General features: G+C 38.3%; 1 protein-coding gene across 3 annotated transcripts in view; it reads right to left on the bottom strand.

Annotated features, from left to right (window-relative positions):
- nkain4 (sodium/potassium transporting ATPase interacting 4) overlaps nt 1-22,351 on the bottom strand; it is a 103,195-nt gene that overhangs the window by 27,080 nt on the left and 53,764 nt on the right. For all 3 annotated transcript variants that reach the window (XM_067372468.1, XM_067372470.1, XM_067372469.1), the window contains exon 4: nt 21,354-21,551. In XM_067372468.1, the coding sequence (XP_067228569.1) occupies nt 21,354-21,551 (198 nt within the window). The remainder of the gene's footprint in view (nt 1-21,353; nt 21,552-22,351) is intronic.

Below are 22,351 nucleotides of genomic sequence, written 5' to 3'. Positions count from 1 at the left end.
ATTCTCTATGATGCACAAGGCTTATTTTCCAGAGTAATAATCTGGTATTTTATACGTCTTATTTTCCAGATTATTAATCTGGTATTTCTCATATACAGTACTAAACCCATTTATATCCATTAAAACTACAACACCGTTTGACCTAAAACTGTCAAACCAACTGCAAATTACTCCGAATATTATTCTCCATGATGCACAAGGCTTGTTTTCCAGATTAATAATCTGGTGATTTTATATTCAGATTATTAATCTGGTGTTTCTTATATACAGTACTGTACCCATTTAAATCCATTAAACTACAACACTGTTTGACCTAAAACTGTCAAACCAACTGTAAATTACTCAGAATATTATTCTCCATGATGCACAAGGCTTATTTTCCAGATTAATAATCTGGTGATTTTATATTCAGATTATTAATCTGGTGTTTCTTATATGCATTACTAAACACATTTAAATCCATTAAACTACAACAACGTATGGCCTAAAAGTGTCAAACTAACTGTAAATTACTCAGAATATTATTCTCTATGATGCACAAGGCTTATTTTCCAGATTATTAATCTGGTGTTTTTTATATGCATTACTAAACACATTTAAATCCATTAAACTACAACAACGTATGGCCTAAAAGTGTCAAACTAACTGCAAATTACTCAGAATATTATTCTCCATGATGCACAAGGCTTGTTTTCCAGATTAATAATCTGGTGATTTTATATTCAGATTATTAATCTGGAGTTTCTTATATACAGTACTGTACCCATTTAAATCCATTAAACTACAACACTGTTTGGCCTAAAACTGTCAAACCAACTGCAAATTACTCAGAATATTATTCTCTATGATGCACAAGGCTTATTTTCCAGAGTAATAATCTGGTATTTTTTATACGTTCTTATTTTCCAGATTATTAATCTGGTATTTCTCATATACAGTACTAAACCCATTTAAATCCATTAAACTACAACACTGTTTGGCCTAAAACTGTCAAACCAACTGCAAATTACTCAGAATATTATTCTCTATGATGCACAAGGCTTATTTTCCAGATTAATAATCTGGTATTTTTTATACGTCTTATTTTCCAGATTATTAATCTGGTGTTTTTTATATACAGTACTGAACCCATTTAAATCCATTAAACTAAAACACTGTTGGGCTTAAAACTATCAAACCAACTCTAAATTACTCAGAATATTATTCTCCATGATGCACAAGGCTTGTTTTCCAGATTAATAATCTGGTGATTTTATATTCAGATTATTAATCTGGTGTGTTTTATATACAGTACTGTACCCATTTAAATCCATTAAACTACAACACCATTTGACCTAAAACTGTCAAACCAACTGTAAATTACTCAGAATATTATTCTCTATGATGCACAAGGCTTAATTTCCAGATTAATAATTTGGTATTTTTTTATACGTCTTATTTTCCAGATTATTAATCTGGTATTTCTCATATACAGTACTAAACCCATTTAAACTGCAACACCACTTGGCCTAAAACAGTCAAACCAACTGTAAATTACTTAGAATATTATACTTTATGATGCACAAGGCTTGTTTTTCAGATTATTAATCTGGTGTTTTTTATATGCATTACTAAACCCATATTAATCCATTAAATTACAACACCGTTTGGCCTAAAACTGTCAAACCAACTGTAAATTACTCAGAATATTATTCTCTATGATGCACAAGGCTTTTTATTTTCCAGATTAATAATCTGATATTTTTATACGTCTTATTTTCCAGATTATTAATCTGGTGTTTTTTTATATGCATTACTAAACACATTTAAATCCAATAAACTACAACAACGTATGGCCTAAAAGTGTCAAACCAACTGCAAATTACTCAGAATATTATTCTTTGTGATGCACAAGGCTTGTTTTCCAGATTTTTAATCTACTGTTTTTTTTTTTTTGTTTTTTTTACAGTACTAAACCCATATTAATCCATTAAATTACAACACCGTTTGGCCTAAAAGTGTCAAACCAACTGTAAATTACTCAGAATATTATTCTCTATGATGCACAAGGCTTCTTTATTTCAAGATTAATAATATTATGGCTATTATTTTTTTGACGGCCCGCTTTTACGGTTTGATAATGAGGGGCTCTTTTAGGCTTTATTTTCCTTTCATGTGGAAAATTAGGAATCTTCGGTCTTCGAGCCGCAGGAAGGTAAGCTGGGTATATATTTTATATTTTAAAATATGTCAACCTTGGTTTTCCTGTATAGTTTTTTTTCTGAACATGTAGTCAGCCAGGAGGCTGGTCCATCTCTAGCTGAGGCTCAGAGACAGGACCAGAGGTCCAGTATGGCCGCTCGGGCGCCTCCTCTGTCTTGGAGCAAGTCACAAAGATGGCGGGACCCGAGGTGGAAGAAGCAAGTTATTTGGGAGGTGATCGATCGCAGACGCCAGCACCGTCGGTAATCGATTCCCTCTCTTTGCAAGGGTGACTTCACACCTGCCCTCGCCCCTTCTTCCTCCGCCTCCTGGGTTTTGGACTCGTTTAACATACTCAGGCACTTCTTAAACAGTCAGGCTGAAGGCTGGGCCCTTGATGAATATTTTTCTAAAGGCCTGCAAAGGGCTTGATAGTGAAAGAGGCTCTTTTACTCTTCAAAGAACCCTAGATTCCATCCTTCCTTGTGAAAGAAAAGGAAAAGAGGAATCTTTGGTCTTCGAGCTACAGGAAGGTAAGCTGGGTTTATGTTTATGTGTATAAATATATTGACCTTGTGTTCCTGCTTGGTTTTTCCTGAGTATGTAGTCGGAAAACGTTATTGGGCAAAGTTTGTTAGGTTGGCTAGAACGATATTTGTGCAGGCCACAAAAGCCACCATTGTACAGAGTAGGTTCTCCTCTGGTGTTAGCTAGAATAAGTTTGAGTTAGCACTCGTCACATCAGTTAATAGTTATGACTAGTGTTGGCCTTAATCAGCCACCTCACATTGTTTGCATGTTGAGTTTTGCTTTATTTCCTCTTATTTGGCTCTAATGGATTTAGCCTCCTTCTAGTTTAGCAGCTTGTGTTCACAAGTGTTGTTGGTCATGAGTTTTGCTCAGTTTAGCACTGCCAGAGGTCTATGCTCGTGTCAGTTTGAGGTAGTAGGCCATTTGTAGGCCTCCCTTAGACCATGATAGCATTTCATTCATCCCCTGTAACTGTGTAAATTCCTGTACATTTCCTTTTGGAATGTGCAGACTTAGCTCAGGTTGTGTTGAGATAGTTTCCCACAACTGTTTGTTGGGTTTAGAGCCCTTTGAGCTTTATCCCCTTTATAACCACTAGCTGGCGCCATGTGTTGTTGAAGTTGTAGGCCCCATTAATGCCTCCTTTCAGATTACATGTTGGCACAGTTCTGTGTTGGTTTTGTATGGCCCATCACCGCCACTGGCCACGCCCCGTCTCTGCTAAGAGTAGGTCCTAGGTAAGGCCTCTCTCAGAGTATTGTGGTGGAGTGTGTACTCCTCTTGTTTTAAGAGTTTAGGGAGTTTTTACTGAGTGCATGAAATACACTCAGTAAAAACTGGTAACTGGTATGTTCATGATTGCCACTAGCAGATGCCATGTGTTTACGAGTTGTAGGCCTTCTGGGCCTCCTATGTTGCATGTTGGTGTAGTGAACAGCACATTCCAGGGCCCAGTTTATGGCTGGGCCCCACTCTGTCCGTAACAGCAGACAAAGGTTTGCTACATTTTGATTGGATCTTGGTGGACTAACACAAACAAACTGTCCAACTCCATCAGATAAAGATGTAAGGACAACATCAAGACTCTCTTAGAGGGCAAGAAGAAGACCTCTTGTACCAAGCCTAGGAAGGACAGGACTTCTCTTTGGTCCACAGGCAGTTTCTGCCCTTCACCCATCTAGAGACTACCTCCTAAGGTTGGCCACAGACCGCCATAAAATTCCACGAGACCTTAGCAGCAATAGGTGAAACAAAGAGAAATCACAAGGATCCATCCAAATCCATTCAAAATGATGTTTGAAAACCTTAGAACTGATGCAAACTACAAATCAATTTCATACTTATTCAAATAAATAAGTATTCTAAGTGACAGCTATTTGTAGTGCAACATCTGGCACAAATTCAGCTGTTAATCTACAATTGAATGACAGTTCAATCTTTTTTCATCATGTTTAGTCTCTATTTGTTTAGAATATTGCCAAATGTATTCTGGTGGTAGTTTCTAAAGTGAGAAATGCATTGGCAAACCTTAAAGACACTGTAAAGACTTTCAACTTTGTGCTTTATGCAAATGATTTCCACAGGGGAGAGAGGTGTGGGGATAGACATACAGGGATAGACATTAACAGATATACCAAGTCCCGGCTTGCGAAGCTGAGACACTAACAGATACAACACCGTTCTGAGCCTCTGGTTCATCCAGAGATACAACAACATATCCCATGATCTGAGTCTACAGCTTGTGAGGCAGCAACAGAGACGACCACGTTCTGAGCCTCTAGCCTGTGAGGAAAGAGACATTAAACACTACGTTCATAATTTCTGTCCAGCGAGACAGTAACAACATCTGCAACAAGGTTAAGCTCAGGAGAGCACACCTTTAATCCAAGGTACCTTTGTCTGCGTGTTCCAGATTGTTAAGGACCTTCTGCACCTACACCAGGTGCTGACGCCACGTGTCTGTCTGAAGTTGTAGGCCCATTTTTGGGCCTCCTTTAGATCATGATGGCGTATGTTGTACTCCTCTTGCTTTAAAGAGTAAAAGGTGCTTTTACTGAGTACACTGCTTGTTGGATTGTGTTAGGTGGACTGTTATGTGGGCACTTTACGGTCTTATCTGTCTTGTAGTTATTTCTTGCTCCCAGCAAGATTGGTGTTCAAGGTGAGTGGCCTTTACAGGCCGCCCTTGGATTTTCCCACTCCCACTTCTGGGGTTGTGACTTAAGCAGAATGACATGTATGAGTTTCTACTCAATGTAGAACTATTGTCATGTTGTAGGCCCCTCTCTGGCCTCCGTGATTATGTGCCTACTGTATGGTCTATCTGTTAGGTTGAGCTTTATACTCCCCTGCTAGGGTTGTCTTGTATAGTCCTTAGTTCCCTAAGCTAATAATTGGTTGCAGGCTTCCATGAGGCCTCCCGTTAAGGATCAGCCCCCAGACTGGTTTGTGCGCCCTTTATCAGGATTTCTTAGCACACAGCCTGCTCAGTGCAAATAATCAGACGCTGAGTAGATCCTAGGATTGAGCAGAGTATACTCCCCTCAATAAGAGGGTCCATAGCACTCAGCTGAGTTCTGCTCTCCAGGATGCCTGTCTCTACGTGTAGGTTTGAGTTACTTACTGCTTTTTTTCAGTCACTCTCACTTGCTGTCTTCTCTGAAGAATGCATTGTTGAGACTCTGTATTCAGACAGGGTTGGCCAAGACTAAGTTTGTCCTCTGTCAGACCAGGTCAGGACCATCTTTCTTTGGAAGATTTGGTCCCATAAGCCTTGGAGCAGCTTTGGTAGGCTCTCTGCGGAAGGCCTCTTTGAGGTTCAGCTTGGGCTATTGGCCATAGGGATGCTGTCACTGACAGCCTTTGTGTGACCTGAGGGTGAGTTGCTATCTGGCATTTCTTTTGAAACTGCTTGTCGTTTGTCTAGCCATCTTTGGCATGCACTCTCCTCAAGCATGGCGGCGTGGGAATATCGTTCCCCAAATGCGGTAAACGCAGAGATGAGTTCCCTTTCGAAAGGGAATGTCTCCGGTTACGTATGTAACCATGGTTCCCTGAGAACAGGGAACTAGACTCTGCATTGCTTAGCCATGCTTCGGGGCTGCTTGTTGAACAGATCTTATCGTCTTATCAAGACAATAAGATACTGACTGATTCTCTAGGCACTCCTTATATAGATCCGGGTCACGCAATGATGATGTCATAGGCTGTCGCCGGCCAATAGGATTGGAGAGATTTGATACTTGGCTTTCAGACATCGGTTCACGTGTGACGTTCCCCAAATGCGGTAAACACAGAGTTGCAAGCCTTGTGCATCATAGAGAATAATATTCTGAGTAATTTACAGTTGGTTCGACAGTTTAGGCCAAACGGTGTTGTAGTTTAATGGATTTAAATGGGTTTAGTACTGTATATAAAACACCAGATTAATAATCTGAAAAACAAGCCTTGTGCATCATAAAGAATAATATTCTGAGTAATTTACAGTTAGTTTGACACTTTTAGGCCATACGTTGTTGTAGTTTAATGGATTTAAATGTGTTTAGTAATGCATATAAAAAACACCAGATTAATAATCTGGAAAATAAGCCTTGTGCATCATAGAGAATAATATTCTGAGTAATTTGCAGTTGGTTTGACAGTTTTAGGTCAAACAGTGTTGTAGTTTAATGGATTTAAATGGGTACAGTACTGTATATAAGAAACTTCAGATTAATAATCTGAATATAAAATCACCAGATTATTAATCTGGAAAACAAGCCTTGTGCATCATGGAGAATAATATTCTGAGTAATTTGCAGTTTGTTTGACAGTTTTAGGTCAAACGGTGTTGTAGTTTAATGGATATAAATGGGTTTAGTACTGTATATGAGAAATACCAGATTAATAATCTGGAAAATAAGACGTATAAAAAATACCAGATTATTACTCTGGAAAATAAGCCTTGTGCATCATAGAGAATAATATTCTGAGTAATTTACAGTTGGTTTGATACTTTCAGGTCAAATGGTGTTGTGGTTTAATGGATTTACAGTATTGTATACATTAAAATAAAAAATAAAAATATTATAAAATAAGTGAAATGCTAATTCCAAAAACGGAGCCTTGTGCAATAAAGGGGATATTTTTCTGAACATTTTACCATTAGTTTGATATCATAATGTCATATAGTTAAATTGTTTAATTGATTTATAGGGCTAATTATTATATATTTTATTTGGTGAAATTAAGCCTTGTGCAATGCAAAGGACATTTGTTTATGCATATCTGAGTTGGTTTGGGCTGAAAACGTGAAATGTGCTTAGAGTTTAATTGGGTATGAAACCGAATTTCTGACGAATGTCAAACGTTAAACTAACTTTACCGCCGTTTCAAGTCAATAATATTGCTGAATATTAAGTGTTATATAAAGATACAAAACCAGACAAATCCCCAACTCATTTCATTTTAATCATTATAAAGTTTTGATATGCCTTGTGAAAAAGTGTGCTTAATTCAACTGAATGTGCACTTGTACTTCTTAAAAGTATATTTAAAATAAATAAAATAAAAAACTACTTGTTGCAGATAATGAAATAAAAGCCCACTTAAGTATAATTGGTCCCACTTTATATTAAAGGGATAGTTCACCCAAAAATGAAAATTTGATGTTTATCTGCTTACCCCCAGTGCATCCAAGATGTAGGTGACTTTTTTTCTTCAGTCGAACGCAAATTATGATTTTTAACTGCAACCGCTGCTGTCTGTCAGTCAAATAATAGCAGTAGATGGGAACTTGAACAATAAGAGTCGAAAAAACTTCCATAGACAAATCCAAATTAAACCCTGCGGCTCGTGACGACACACTGATGTCCTAAGACACGAAACGATCGGTTTATATAACAGTATTTATATAATTTTTTAACTCTAATACACCACTATGTCCAACTTCGTTCAGCTTCCGGCTAGTGAGGTCAGATCGCGCTCTGACAACGGAAGTGATGTCCCGCGCTCATTGAAGTATATGGGCGAGACATCACTTCCGTCTTCAGAACGCGTTTTTTGACCTCACTAACAGGAAGCTGAACGGAGTTGGACATAGTTGTGTATTAGAGGTAAAAATTATATAAATAATGTTCGGTTTCTCGCACAAACCGATCGTTTCGTGTCTTAGGACATTAATGTGCCGTCACGAGCCGCAGGGTTTAATTTGGATTTGTCTATGGAAGTTTTTTCGACTCTTATTGTTCAAGTTCCCATCTACTGCTATTATTTGACTGACAGACGGCAGCGGTTGCAGTTAAAAATCATAATTTGCGTTCGACTGAAGAAAAAAAGTCACCTACATCTTGGATGCACTGGGGGTAAGCAGATAAACATCAAATTTTCATTTTTGGGTGAACTATCCCTTTAAGTGGCCTTAACTACTATGTACTTGCATCAAAAAATAAGTACAATGCACTTATTGGGTTCATATTGAATTGCAAAACACTTTTGCTTCTATTGAGGTGTAAGGATACGGGTAAGGTTAGGGAAAGCTTTGGTGGTATGGGTAGGTTTAAGGGTGGGACAACAGTGTAATTATAAATGTAATTACAGAAATTAATTAAAGATGTAATTACATGCAGGTGTTTTTAAAATATAAGTACAATGTGAAAACATGAATGTACACAATAAGTGCATTGTATCAAATCGTTAATTTAAATGTAAGTACATAGTAGTTAAGGCCACTTAATATAAAGTGGGACAGTATAATTACATCAGGAGTCCACCTTCATGACCATTTCTTAAAACACTTAAGTACACGATTAAAAAGTTTACTTTGTAATAATGTCAAATTAAAGTTTTACTTAAAAGCACATTCAAATAATTGTTTTAATAATCTTTTGTCGTGCTTTACAGAAGTTCACTTATTTTAATGTGTTGAATACTAAAGCACATGCACTTACTATTAACTAGTATGTTATATTAGTATTATAATAAAATATATTTTAAATGTACTACACTGATATTAAAGTGAAATGATATTAAAAGAATTACATTAAAGTATATTTTAGTTTACCATAATTGCTTGTCAGTACATTTGCCAGTACACTTTAATCATATATCAAAAAAGTAATTATGAAATTACATATAAAGACGTGCTTAACTCCTACTTATTGGGTCAAAAATACCAAATTTCAGCTAATTGCATATAATATATATATTTAAACTATAATACTTTTTTATACAGTAGTAAATAACATCTGAATATATTATATTCAGTTCACACTTTAGTATATTTTTTTAAAAGCACGCTAAAGTGAACTTATTTCTCACAAAAGATGCCAAGAGTTGAGCAAAGAAAGCCTTCCCCTCCACCAGCTGGAGCATTAGTCCTAAAACTACACTTCCATTTATTATCTGCTCTCACATAGTGTTATCTGCCTTAGATTTAGCTGGCTGAAGCTGAGAGAGAGAGAGAAAAAGAGAACGAAAGAGACTGCAATAATACAGACCCAGAGCCTTGTGAATACACAGGCCTGAAAGACCGACACACATCATAAAAACCTAATGCTGCCTTTGGCACACCACATGAACATGATGTTTGACAGGTTCATTATGTGCCTCTTGTGCCACAGTGTCACCCTGCTGCGGCAGAAATTAGTCCACCTGCTTGTGTGCTGTATGGCTGTGCCTCTCCATATATGCACACGCATTTACACACTATATATCACAGCAGTTCTGATGTGTCTCTCGCTCCTTCAGTCACCGGAGGCAGATTTCACAGTCGTATCATATCAGAATCGGAGCACTCTCAACATCACTTCACAAAAGTGCTCCGCACGCGCAAGCACACTTACAGCACTTCACACCCACCCGATCTGAGATTACAAACCAGGCAAAAATATATTCCACCTGCCATGGCTGCCGAGCGGCTAAACAGACGCTCTCAGATGTTTGCAGCTGGCCACGTCGAATCAAAAATCCACTTACATTTGTGTGTACATGAAAAGTGATTAAACCACCGCAGGGAGACACTTTGAAGTGAAATTTTGTCTTAATCATGTTCTCAGACACAAAACAGTCTGGATGGGCGCAAAACAAGCTGAATTTGTGATTACATTGCAGAGTTTTTGAACGTGACCGTTTTTTTAAAGTGTGTTTGGGTGCTGAAGGAAAATGAGCAGGAATGCCAACTACACTCAAAAAAATAACTCTTTGAACAAACATAAATAATCATGGAAAGGATTTCCACATGATTAAGTTGCTTTATTTCAGCATTATGCAATTCTGTTATTCCAATTTAATGTACTTACGTTGGGTCAACTTAATTTATTAAGGTTGATTCAACTTATTTACTATTGTTGGGCACAGCTTAATTTAACAGTGTCAGCCCAACTTATTTGCAATGTTTTGGAAAATAAATAAATAAATAAATTGTTTTCATATACATTGATTTTTACAGTTAATTCTTCTGGTTTAATTTTGTGATTTATATAACTTTTCTGATGTTCTGTGTTAGAAATCCTGATGTGATACTGGATTCATCCTAAATTGCCTTAACCAAAAACATTGTAAAGCCTAAATTGATCATAAGTGGCAATGGTTTTACAATCAACATAGGCTTACAATGCTTTTGGGAAATGCAACTACCACAGTGATTACTTTCTTATTAAAGTAATTTGAAAGTTTGTTAGCAGGTCCTCAACCCAAGCACAAGTGCATCAATTGACCACAATGGTAACCCTAAAACTATTAATTAACAGAAACGATTAAATACCAACATAATAGAACAGTAAACATTAAAAAGTCTTTCCATTTTCTCATCTTCCTAAAAACTGCTTAAAATAGCACTTTATTTCAACATTTACACTCCTAGTTCAGCCCCTTTGCAAAGCATGATGGGAAGTGAAAATCCTGTTTGATTTGAGTCCTGGTTTGGTTTACTTGATTGAAACATGTTATTTCAATATGAAAACATCAAGTTAAGTCAAAGAGTAATCGTTTCAAGTCAATTTAACATGAATCAATCACATTTAAACCAGAAACCTGATACAATGGTGTTGAATCAAAATAAATTGTATATATAAAGTGAACAGCATCAAAAATCTTTTTTTTTTTTTTTTTAGTGTAACAGCCGGTACAAAGTTTTTCGGAAAGTTTGTGCTGTTTCGAACTACTAAAACAAACTCAAAAACAGCTACATTTTGGCCAGTTTTCTTTTGAAATGACGTTTGTTCTTCGATTTTGCTTCAAGTATTAGTGCATTTTATATATATATATATATATATATATATATATATATATATATATATATAAAATCAATAACAATGGAGCTTTTGGATGTTTATTTTCAATGTGGACTTGAACATCTAAATACATTTCAAGTGAAATGTTCCTCAACTATCTATTGTCTCTCCCTGGGGCAAAGAGCATGATGGGAAAGGAAGTGATGAATTCCCATACCATCCTGACAAGATATTCTTCTCCGTCTGAAGCAGCTGCCTTATCTTGACTTCAGAGTTTTACTGAAGAGAGAAGAAACTGAGATATGAGAGGAAAGAGATGTCAGATGAGAAAAAAAGAAGGAAAATCGTGAGATACAAAGATGGAGGAGGAATGAACTCATCCACCCACTTATGCTGATAGAATGGAGAAAGTACAGAGGAGTGAAAACTGAGACATAACAGTTATGACAGCTTAAAGGTCAGTGAAAGGAGATCAAAATAACCATCAAAATATGTTGATTGTCAACCTCAAGTGATAAAAAAAAGTGCTAAAATTGTCAGTGAGAAAACAGGCGGCGTCTGAAGTTTCCACAGGTTCCTCCTCATGGGTCCCACTAATGGAGAAACAGACGCTGCTCTCACTTGTCATAGAGGGGGATTTACATGAAGCTGAACTAATGACTCTCTCAGTCACTCACTCGTCGTGTGTGTGCGTGTCCTGCGACACTCTCTGACGGTCCTCTTGAGACTGCAAATTCTCAGAAGCATAAGAACACTCTTCACTACAGCAGAAGAAGTGTTTCTGATAGTGACCTAGTTCAGAAGTTACACACACACACACACACATACACACACACACACACACGTCTCAGAAGCGTTTATGAAGTATCTGACTCTAGTCGGCCTCGTTTGCCCTCTCAATCCCAAGCAACAGAACAATTTGTCTCAAAATGTCTTGCCGGGTGGGTGAATTTTTCTCCCAAACTCATTGTGAGTTAAAAATAATAATAATAATAATAATAATAATAATAATAATAATAATAATAATTAGAATATGTATAATAATTATATAATGAATTAATAGAAATTATTTTAACTTGATTGCATGTAAGATGCAAGAATAAAATATAGAAATTAGATATTTCAACAACAGTTGATTTTATTTCTTTATGCAACATTGACTTCTGTGAGATTCATTTATCCATCTTCCCATTCTTCTGAGCATTTTCTTACTTCATTTCCAAATTTTGACAAAACCACAAGTTGTGTACTTTGGGCAATGAAGATAAAAATCTATACCGCTCTAACTAATCTCTGAATTCACACTGAAGAGGCCTGTAGGAACTTGACTGTAGTGTGTGTGCAACTCCCACTTCCTGCAGGCTACTTTGTTCAGCTCTCGTCATGAACTTAACAGTTCATTGTTGGAGAATGAGAGGATAATCATCACTCTGGAGAACTATCCAGCACTCCTAACCCTACAGATCCTCAAAGCATCCCTCATTCCTCATTATATATATATATATATATATATATATATTGTTACGTTCCACGACTGTGTCATTGGTGTATATATTTTGTCCTGTGTGCTGGGTTTTTTCCCTTTTCTCTGTGTGTCTCTCTCTGCTGCTCTACTAGGTGCTGGGGAGAGAGAGATCTAGTTGATTGATCACACCTGGGGCTCGTCCGGGATGCATGCTGAAAAGAAGCTCCCAGAGTTACTCAAACTGAAGCCTGCCTTCCAGAGTGTTGTACTTCTCTCCTGCTCTGCTTGTTGCTCTGTGATTAATTGTGTGAGACGGTGAAGCTTTTCCACAAAGCTAATAGGCTTATTGTAGCCTGAGTTTTGGTCATCTAGTCATTGTTGCTGTCATCTACAGGCTCAAACGTGTTGGAAGCTGTAGGGAGGTGGGTGCCTATTTGATTTTTGTAATAAGTTTTCTCCTGTTTTTGGCTAGTTAGGGAGTTAGTGTACTTTTCTGTTGTTTATTTGTTTTCTTTTGGTAGTCTAAGTAGTTTTACTCCTTAACTAGTCAGAGGGTACTTTTGTTTGTTATTTTGGCAATACCCCCTCCTGAAGTCTCTTTTGCTTCCTTTTTTTGATTTACTTTTTACTTTGTCTAAAAATATCTTTTGTTAATAAACCCTTTTGTTGAGCTTCAACTTGTGTCTGTCGTGCAGGGCAGGGGACGGGCACACTCACTCACCCCAACATTCCATGTTATTTTATTTTATTTTTTTTCACTGTTACTCCCCTTTTCCCTAGACAAACTTTATGCAATGGGACGTAACAGTGAAAATTGGGGGCTCGTCCATTGTTTGTAATACTAAAAACTAACTTGTGTGGTATTGTAAATTTAAAACTGTTGTGTAACCCTGAGGTTTCTACTGAAACTTTAACAAAGGGTAAATTGAGAATTTATTTTGAACATTTTGAAAGTGAACTTATATTTTGTTTTGCTTAAAGTTTGGCTGTTTTTTTTTTTTGGTAGGGGCGGAGTGGTTGTACTCTGTGAGATGGAGTTTGATTTGATTGAGTTTACCCTTGCTCCTTCGGTAGAGGTTTTTAATCGCTGCCGTAAGAAAGACTTGGTGTTAATTGCTGAGTTTTATAATATCTCCCTGTCTAAAGACTTGACAAAGTCAGTTTTAAAAGATCAGCTGTACATTGAATTGGTTAATGCTGGCATTTTTCCTGCTGATTCACAAACTGAAGTAGAGGAAGAGGAGGAAGAAGAAAGTGTCTTATCTGAAACTAGTCCTACAGCTGTTCCTCATAGCACTGAATCTAGAATGGATCCTTTGCTAGCAATAAAATTAAAAGAGCTTGAGTTAGCTATTAAAAAGCAGGAGCATGAAACTCAAGTTGTTCAACTCCGTGCTGTTGAAGTTAAGGCTCACAGAGATATCAAACTGCGAAGCTTGCAGATAGAAGCAGAGTCTGCACGCCGTAAGCCTGTGCCAACTCCACGTTCCAGACCTTCCTCACCTGTTTTGGCAAGTATTCCAGTGCAGAATAGCACAGTCAATTTTGATAGTGTAAATGATGCTCAAACTTCCTTTGATGTAGCGAAGTATGTTAAACTGGTACCTCCATTCCGAGAAGCTGAGGTAGATGCTTACTTCATAGCCTTTGAGCGCATTGCTACAAAACTAGGCTGGCCAAAAGATATGTGGGGTTTACTGCTTCAATGTAATTTTGTAGGTAAGGCCCAGGAGGTATGCTCTGCGTTACCAATTGAACAGTCCTTGGATTACGACATCATAAAAGCTGCAGTATTGCGTGCATACGAACTCGTCCCCGAAGCATATCGTCAGCGCTTTCGAGGCACAACAAAAACAGTCAAACAAACATTTGTTGAGTTTGCTCGAGAAAAGAGAGTCTTGTTTGAGAAGTGGTGTCTGGCTAGTAAGGTTACCAGTTTTGAACAACTGCAAGAACTCATTTTGCTTGAAGAGTTTAAAACTGCCTGCCTGAGAATATTGTAGTTCATCTGAATGAGCAAAAGCTAAGTTCTCTCTCTGAAGCCGCAGTGGTAGCTGATGAGTTTGCACTTACACACAGGTCAGTATTTTCTTCTACACGTCAGTTTAGACGCCGGAATTTTGTGAATGAGCAAACTGAAAGAATGTCACCTGTTCTTTCCTCTGAGAAAACCGAGAAAGAGAAGCCAATGCTAAAACGCTCTGATGGCAAACGCGTCTGTTTTTATTGCCTAGATCCAGGTCACCTGATATCTGACTGCAAAGCATGGAAACGGAAGTTTGCTGCTGAAAAATCCAAGAGTGTAGCTTTGGCTCAGGCTGGTTCTGTCTCTGACCACCCATTTCCACAGCTCCAGAATTCTGGTTACCAACCCTTCCTGTTAACTGGCTCTGTGTCTCTTTCAGCTGACTTACCTGGCCGACCTGTATCCATCCTGCGAGACACTGGGGCAGCTCAGTCCTTTATCCTTGCTGACACCTTACCTTTCTCATCCAAAACGTACTCTGGTGCAGATGTTCTAGTTCGGGGAATTGAACTAGGCTGTGTTAATGTACCATTACATACTGTCTACCTGAAATCTGATTTGGTCACAGGTCCCGCTCACATTGGAGTAAGGACCGAACTGCCAGTGGAGGGCGTAAGTCTCATCCTTGGAAATGACCTGGCTGGAGGTAAAGTGTTCCCTTGTCCTGTTGTAGTAGATAAGCCTGATGTGTCAGGACAGCCAGATGTTGCTGCTCATTTCCCTGCTGCTTTCCCTGCCTGTGCTGTTACTCGAGCACAAGCTCGAAAATTGGATGATGTTGTGAACCTCACTGATTCATTTATGAACCCCGTCTCAGATGTGTCTCAGTGCACGCTGTTCATTAAACCTGAATTGTCTCCCTCTGTTGAAAATGCTAGCTCTGAACCGGCCACAACTTCCATAGAAGCTGGAAAGGAGAGGTTAACTGCTGCACAAAAGGCTGATCCATCTTTGTCATTCTGTCTAGATGCTGCTGTCAATCTGGAAAAAGCCCCTGGTGGTCCAGTTAATTATTATTGGGATGATGGTGTACTCATGAGACGTTGGCAACCGCAAGTGAATGGTGATGTGTTAGCTGTGCATCAGCTTGTTCTACCTTCTGTCTACCGCCCTCAGGTGCTGAAGTTGGCACATGAGCACCCCCTGTCTGGTCACCTTGGCATCACTAAAACTTATAAGCGCATCTTAAAGTACTACTTCTGGCCTGGGCTGAGGAATAGTGTAGTGAAGTACTGTCGAGCTTGCCATGAGTGCCAAATTTCAGGTAAGCCTAACCAGACTGTTCCTTCTGCTCCCCTTCATCCTATACCAGTGATGAGTGAACCATTTGAACGCTTAATCTTGGATTGTGTTGGACCCTTGCCCAAGTCAAAGTCGGGGCATCAGTATATTTTAACTCTGATGTGTGCTGCTACAAGGTTCCCAGAAGCTGTTCCCTTACGTTCCTTGAAAGCTAAGGTCATAGTCAAAGAGATCATCAAGTTCTGTTCGACATTTGGACTACCAAAGGCCATTCAAACTGACCAAGGCTCCAATTTCACCTCAAAGCTATTTGCTCAAGTTTTGAAAGAGTTAGGAGTTTCTCACCAAATGTCTAGTGCCTATCACCCAGAGTCACAAGGGGCCTTGGAGCGTTTCCACCAGACTCTAAAGTCTGTGCTCCGTACATACTGTGTGAGTACTGGTAAAGACTGGGCAGAAGGTTTGCCTTTGCTGCTGTTTGCTGTCAGAGAAACTGTCCAGGAGTCATTGGGATTTAGTCCATCTGAACTTGTTTTTGGTCACACAGTTCGTGGACCACTTAAGCTTCTTCGTGAACAGCTGACATCAGAAACACCACTTGCCACCAACCTGTTGGACTATGTCAGTAACTTCCGTGAACGACTGCATAGAGCGTGTGACATTGCTAAGGCTCATCTCTCATGTATACAGACCAAAATGAAGGCAAGGTTTGATAGAAAGACTACCCAGCGCAGTTTCCAGCCTGGTGATCAAGTGCTTGTCTTAATTCCTGTTCCTTCCTCTGCACTACATGCTAGATTTGCTGGTCCCTACAACATTGAGAAAAAGCTGAGTGAGACTGACTATGTAATTTCTACCCCAGATCGCAGGAGAAAAAGCAGAGTTTGTCACATTAATATGTTAAAATCTTATGTAGGTAAGTGTGAAGCAGAAGTTACATCTGATAGGGAAGATGTGTCCGTTAATCCTGCTGCTGTGGTGCCTGCTGTTCTTTGCTCTCCTGTTGATGACCCGAATGTGGGTAAACTACCTGTTGAACGCTTCCAGAATTCAACTGTATTGAGTCAACTTGATGACTACCTTGCATACTTGCCTCAGGGTCAAAAAGAAGCTCTTATTCAGTTGATTAATAAGTACCCTTTGCTCTTTTCTGATGTTCCTGGCAGAACCTCTCTAATAAAGCATGACATCGATGTAGGTAATAGTCCCCCTATTAAGCAACACCCGTACCGTGTTAACCCTCAAAAACGTGAAGTGATGAGAAAGGAGGTTGAGTATCTTTTGAAGCATGGTCTTGCCACACCTAGCCATAGTCCTTGGAGTTCTCCTTGCCTATTAGTGCCTAAACAAGACTCAACGTTCCGTTTTTGCACAGACTATCGCAAAGTCAATAGTGTGACAAAGCCTGATTCCTTTCCTCTGCCCAGAATGGAGGATTGTGTAGATAGAATTGGTAGTGCACACTTTGTGACCAAGCTTGACCTGCTGAAAGGTTATTGGCAAGTGCCATTAACGACCCGTGCCTCGGAGATCTCTGCCTTCGTGACCCCAGATAATCTGCTGCAGTACTCCGTTATGGCCTTCGGGATGCGCAATGCTCCCGCAACATTCCAAAGATTGATGCAACGAGTGTTGTCAAAAATCCCCAACTGTGAAGCCTACTTAGATGATGTTGTAATTTACTCTGACACTTGGGATGAGCATCTAAGTAGCCTTGATAAAGTGTTTAGTGCATTGGCCGACGCTTCACTAACCCTTAACCTGCTTAAATGTGAGTTTGCAAAGCAGTTGTTACCTATTTAGGTAAAAAGGTAGGTCAGGGTCAAGTTAAACCTGTTGAAGCTAAGGTAGCAGCCATCTTGGACTTTCCTCCACCTCGCAACAAAAGAGAGTTGCGGCGATTCCTGGGAATGGTAGGATACTACCGGAGCTTCTGTAAGAACTTCGCTACAGTGGTCACTCCTTTGACTGACCTACTTAGTACAGCCAAGAAGTTTTTTTGGTCCCCTGAAAGTGAGTCTGCCTTTAACGCTGCCAAGGATCTTTTAAGTAGTGCTCCTGTACTTTTTGCTCCTTGTTTCACTCTCCCGTTTAAGCTGCAGGTAGATGCCAGTTCCTCAGGTGCTGGAGCGGTGTTACTGCAGGAAGATGCTTGTGGCATAGAACATCCTGTAAGTTACTTTTCTAAGAAGTTTACCAGTCCTCAGCAAAAGTACAGTACGATTGAGAAGGAAGCCTTAGCCTTGGTATTGGCTTTGCAACACTTTGAAGTTTACCTTGGTGGTAGCGGTCATCCCATCACTGTCTATACAGACCATAACCCTCTTGTTTTCCTGGATCGGATGCGAAATTCAAATCAGCGCCTAATGAGGTGGTCACTTACTTTTCAAGAATACAACTTAAACATCCAGTATTGTAAAGGCTCTGAGAATATTGTAGCTGATGCCCTTTCGAGAGTACATTCAGTTGTAGAGTAAGTTTGGTACAGTTTATTTTCAAGGCATTATTTGATGCTTGAAAACTTATGGGTGGGGGTGTTACGTTCCACGACTGTGTCATTGGTGTATATATTTTGTCCTGTGTGCTGGGTTTTTTCCCTTTTCTCTGTGTGTCTCTCTCTGCTGCTCTACTAGGTGCTGGGGAGAGAGAGATCTAGTTGATTGATCACACCTGGGGCTCGTCCGGGATGCATGCTGAAAAGAAGCTCCCAGAGTTACTCAAACTGAAGCCTGCCTTCCAGAGTGTTGTACTTCTCTCCTGCTCTGCTTGTTGCTCTGTGATTAATTGTGTGAGACGGTGAAGCTTTTCCACAAAGCTAATAGGCTTATTGTAGCCTGAGTTTTGGTCATCTAGTCATTGTTGCTGTCATCTACAGGCTCAAACGTGTTGGAAGCTGTAGGGAGGTGGGTGCCTATTTGATTTTTGTAATAAGTTTTCTCCTGTTTTTGGCTAGTTAGGGAGTTAGTGTACTTTTCTGTTGTTTATTTGTTTTCTTTTGGTAGTCTAAGTAGTTTTACTCCTTAACTAGTCAGAGGGTACTTTTGTTTGTTATTTTGGCAATACCCCCTCCTGAAGTCTCTTTTGCTTCCTTTTTTTGATTTACTTTTTACTTTGTCTAAAAATATCTTTTGTTAATAAACCCTTTTGTTGAGCTTCAACTTGTGTCTGTCGTGCAGGGCAGGGGACGGGCACACTCACTCACCCCAACATTCCATGTTATTTTATTTTATTTTTTTTCACTGTTACTCCCCTTTTCCCTAGACAAACTTTATGCAATGGGACGTAACAATATATATATATATATATATACACAGTACAGTCCAAAAGTTTGGAACCACTAAGATTTTTAATGTTTTTAAAAGAAGTTTCGTCTGCTCACCAAGGCTACATTTATTTAATTAAAAATACAGTAAAAACAGTAATATTGTGAAATATTATTACAATTTAAAAGAACTGCTTTCTATTTGAATATATTTGACAAAATAATTTATTCCTGTGATGCAACGCTGAATTTTCAGCATCATTACTCCAGTCTTCAGTGTCACATGATCCTTCAGAAATCATTATAATATGCTGATTTGCTGCTCAAGAAACATTTAATGTGTACAATTGTACAAAATATTTGTGTACAATATTTTTTTTCAGGATTATTTGATGAATAGATAGTTCAAAAGAACAGTGTTTATCTGAAATCTAATCTTTTGTAACATTATAAATGTCTTTACTGCCACTTTTGATTGATTTAATGCATCCTTGCTGAATAAAAGTATTCATTTCTTTAATTTCTTTAAAAAAAAATAAAAAAAAAAATTCTTACTGACGAAACTTCTTTTAAAAACATTAAAAATCTTAGTGGTTCCAAACTTTTGGACTGTACTGTATATATATATTTATTTATATTATCAGTTGTACTGGTAGTCCACTGTATGAACAATTTTTAGGTATAATATGTCACTGTTTACTTTATTTTGCTATCCTCACTTACATAAATGAACTATAGTGTCCTTTTTTTCAGATCCTCAGAGGGTTCTTTGCCATGAGGTGCCATGTTGAACTTCCAGTGACAAGTATGAGAGAGTGAGAGCGATAACACCAAATTTATCACACCTGCTCCCCATTCACACCTGAGACCTTGTAAAACACACACACATTTTATATATATATATATATATTAATTTTTTTTTTTTAAATGACCATTTTCTATTTGAAATTTGCTGAATTTTCAGCCTTCAGTGCAGCGTTCATCATTACTCCAGTCTTCAGTGTCATATGACCCTTCTTCAGAAATTCAAATATGCTGATTTGATGCTCAAGACACAATATTTATTATTATCAATGTTAAAAACTTAATATTTACTTAATTTTCTTTCCAGGTTTCTTTAATAAATAGTAAGAATTCAATAAAAGAAAATCAAAACATCTTTTTGTAACATTATAAATGTCTTTACTCTTACTATTGTTCAATTTAAAAGTATTAATTTCTTTAAAAAAATTTATAGACCACAAACTTTTGAATATTTATTTTATTATATTATATTATATTATATTATATTATATTATATTATATTATATTATATTATATTATATTATATTATATTATATTATATTATATTATATTATATTATTTAAACAGCATAACAAATGCCACTTAGTCAAATGTAGCCAGAGCTTCAGACTGATGGCAGAAGGTCTGGACTCTATCTCAGCTTTCATTGGTCAAGGACCGCCAAAGAAGACATTTGACTGACATGTCACACAACCAATCAAAGTTTGTTTTGTTCCGCATCACATTTAGGGGCGTGAATGTCGATGTCCCTACAATAACAGACCAGCGTGCATCTATAAATTATTCATTCAAAAACATTGTGCACGTTTACTGCAACAATGGAGCAACGAACTTCACATACTTTTGAAAATCCAGCGTTCAACTGATTCAGGTAAGCACTTGTAAACATGACCGCATTTGGGGGTTTGGCATCACAGCATTTGTTTCCAGGCGTACCATTAAAGAACGCGACACACACGTCTCCCGGACATCCTGTAGAATTCAACCAACCAGATGACGACTTCGAAACTCCTGAAGTGTTAAGATAAGTGTGCCATGTGCATCAGACGTTCAGCCATCGGTCCGTGAGCGTGAAGTCTGAGGCTGAGACTAAATGCAACTTGGTTTAAAATTTTGCTTTTTGTACCTAATGAAATGACATTCAGACATTATAAGTGTGGCTTAAGTGCCCATATACTTTGGGAGACCACTGAATTTGCCCAACTAAACCTGAAGCCGTGCCAGACCTCGACTCAAGGGGCGACTTCAGCCCAACAACAGAGCTCCAGGACTCCAGCAGGGGCGTTTCACACGTGTGTGGCGAATTTAGGGTACACTTTAGACTAGTGTGGTTTTTAAGGAATGGTTAAATGTAGAGATACAGGCAACGTTTTCTCATACAGTCATGAAAAAGCACCATTAGGATGGAAGCGTGTCTGGAAAAAAATGTGTATTATGGGATGATTTCAGTTGTGCTAAATACAGTAGAAGGATATATACACAAATAGTAAGTGTAAATATAGTGTGTGGAGACCATAATCTGTAGTAAAAACAGGGTTTTTGGACTACTGAAGGAAAGCTTATTGAGTGTTTAAGCTTTTCTACATGCCGTGACATATAATTTGTTTGTGTGTGTGTTTTGGAGCGACTTACAGAGATAAGGATTTGGAAGCTGCTGTGGAGGACCTCTATGTACTGGTACTCCAGCAGGCAGCCCATGATGGATATATAGGACTGTGTATCCGCACTGCGCTCTCCGCTGGCGGGGATCTCTCTTCGGACACATCCCGGCCCGTGCTCGCTCCACCAGGAGTGGTGTGCCGAGATGTTAAAGGTCAAGAGGTCGCTGTCCTGAAACGAAAGTGGGGAGGAGTCATGGTCAACCTCTATATAACCGATGAGGGAGTGATTGACAGAGGGGCCGCACACCGGAAAGCATACATAATTTAACATGGGGCCGGCAAAGAATCTGTTCCATCAACATGAGAGGGAGGAAAGACAAGTATATATACAAAAGATGAAGGAAGCACACATATTCATTGTTTATTTGCGTGTGATTATATATATATAACCGGCTTTAAACACGAAACCTAATAGAATTTGGTAAAATTGCAGTCCGTTATGAATCAGTTATTCACAACAGCAATTGTTTTCTGTGATTATGTATTGTTAATATTTACACACCATCTCCAATGAGCTGTTAAATCACTCAAATAATTTGTCAGAAATCACTTTTATCCATATATATGAAGAGAAGCACCAATACACACAGAGCAAATAAATAAATACCACGAAAAATACATTGTAAAAGCAATTTAGCTATACATCCCATCCCATCAGTTTGGGTAAAAGTTGTGCTACAATTTATTCAGTAATGCAATTTCACAACATTTCTATTTAAATCAAGATTTTTGACTCCCACTTCATATATTCCTGCAAATTAAGAGAATTATTTTTGTCTGTGTGTGTTCACACGGTCTTTAAACTGAATGCTGCGTGTGTGAAAGTGCTGTGTGACACGTCAGAGTTATGCTCACGGACACGTGTACATCAGATGTAATGGATTCTGTCGATCCACACAGTTCTCAGGCTGCATGAGATGAATGACACTTGTCAAAATGAAAACTTATGGACTTTCCTATGCTTATTAG

This window comes from Chanodichthys erythropterus, chromosome 20 (genome assembly GCF_024489055.1).
Source record: "Chanodichthys erythropterus isolate Z2021 chromosome 20, ASM2448905v1, whole genome shotgun sequence".
Taxonomy (NCBI): domain Eukaryota; kingdom Metazoa; phylum Chordata; class Actinopteri; order Cypriniformes; family Xenocyprididae; genus Chanodichthys; species Chanodichthys erythropterus.
This window is presented reverse-complemented; position numbering and strand designations above follow the sequence as displayed.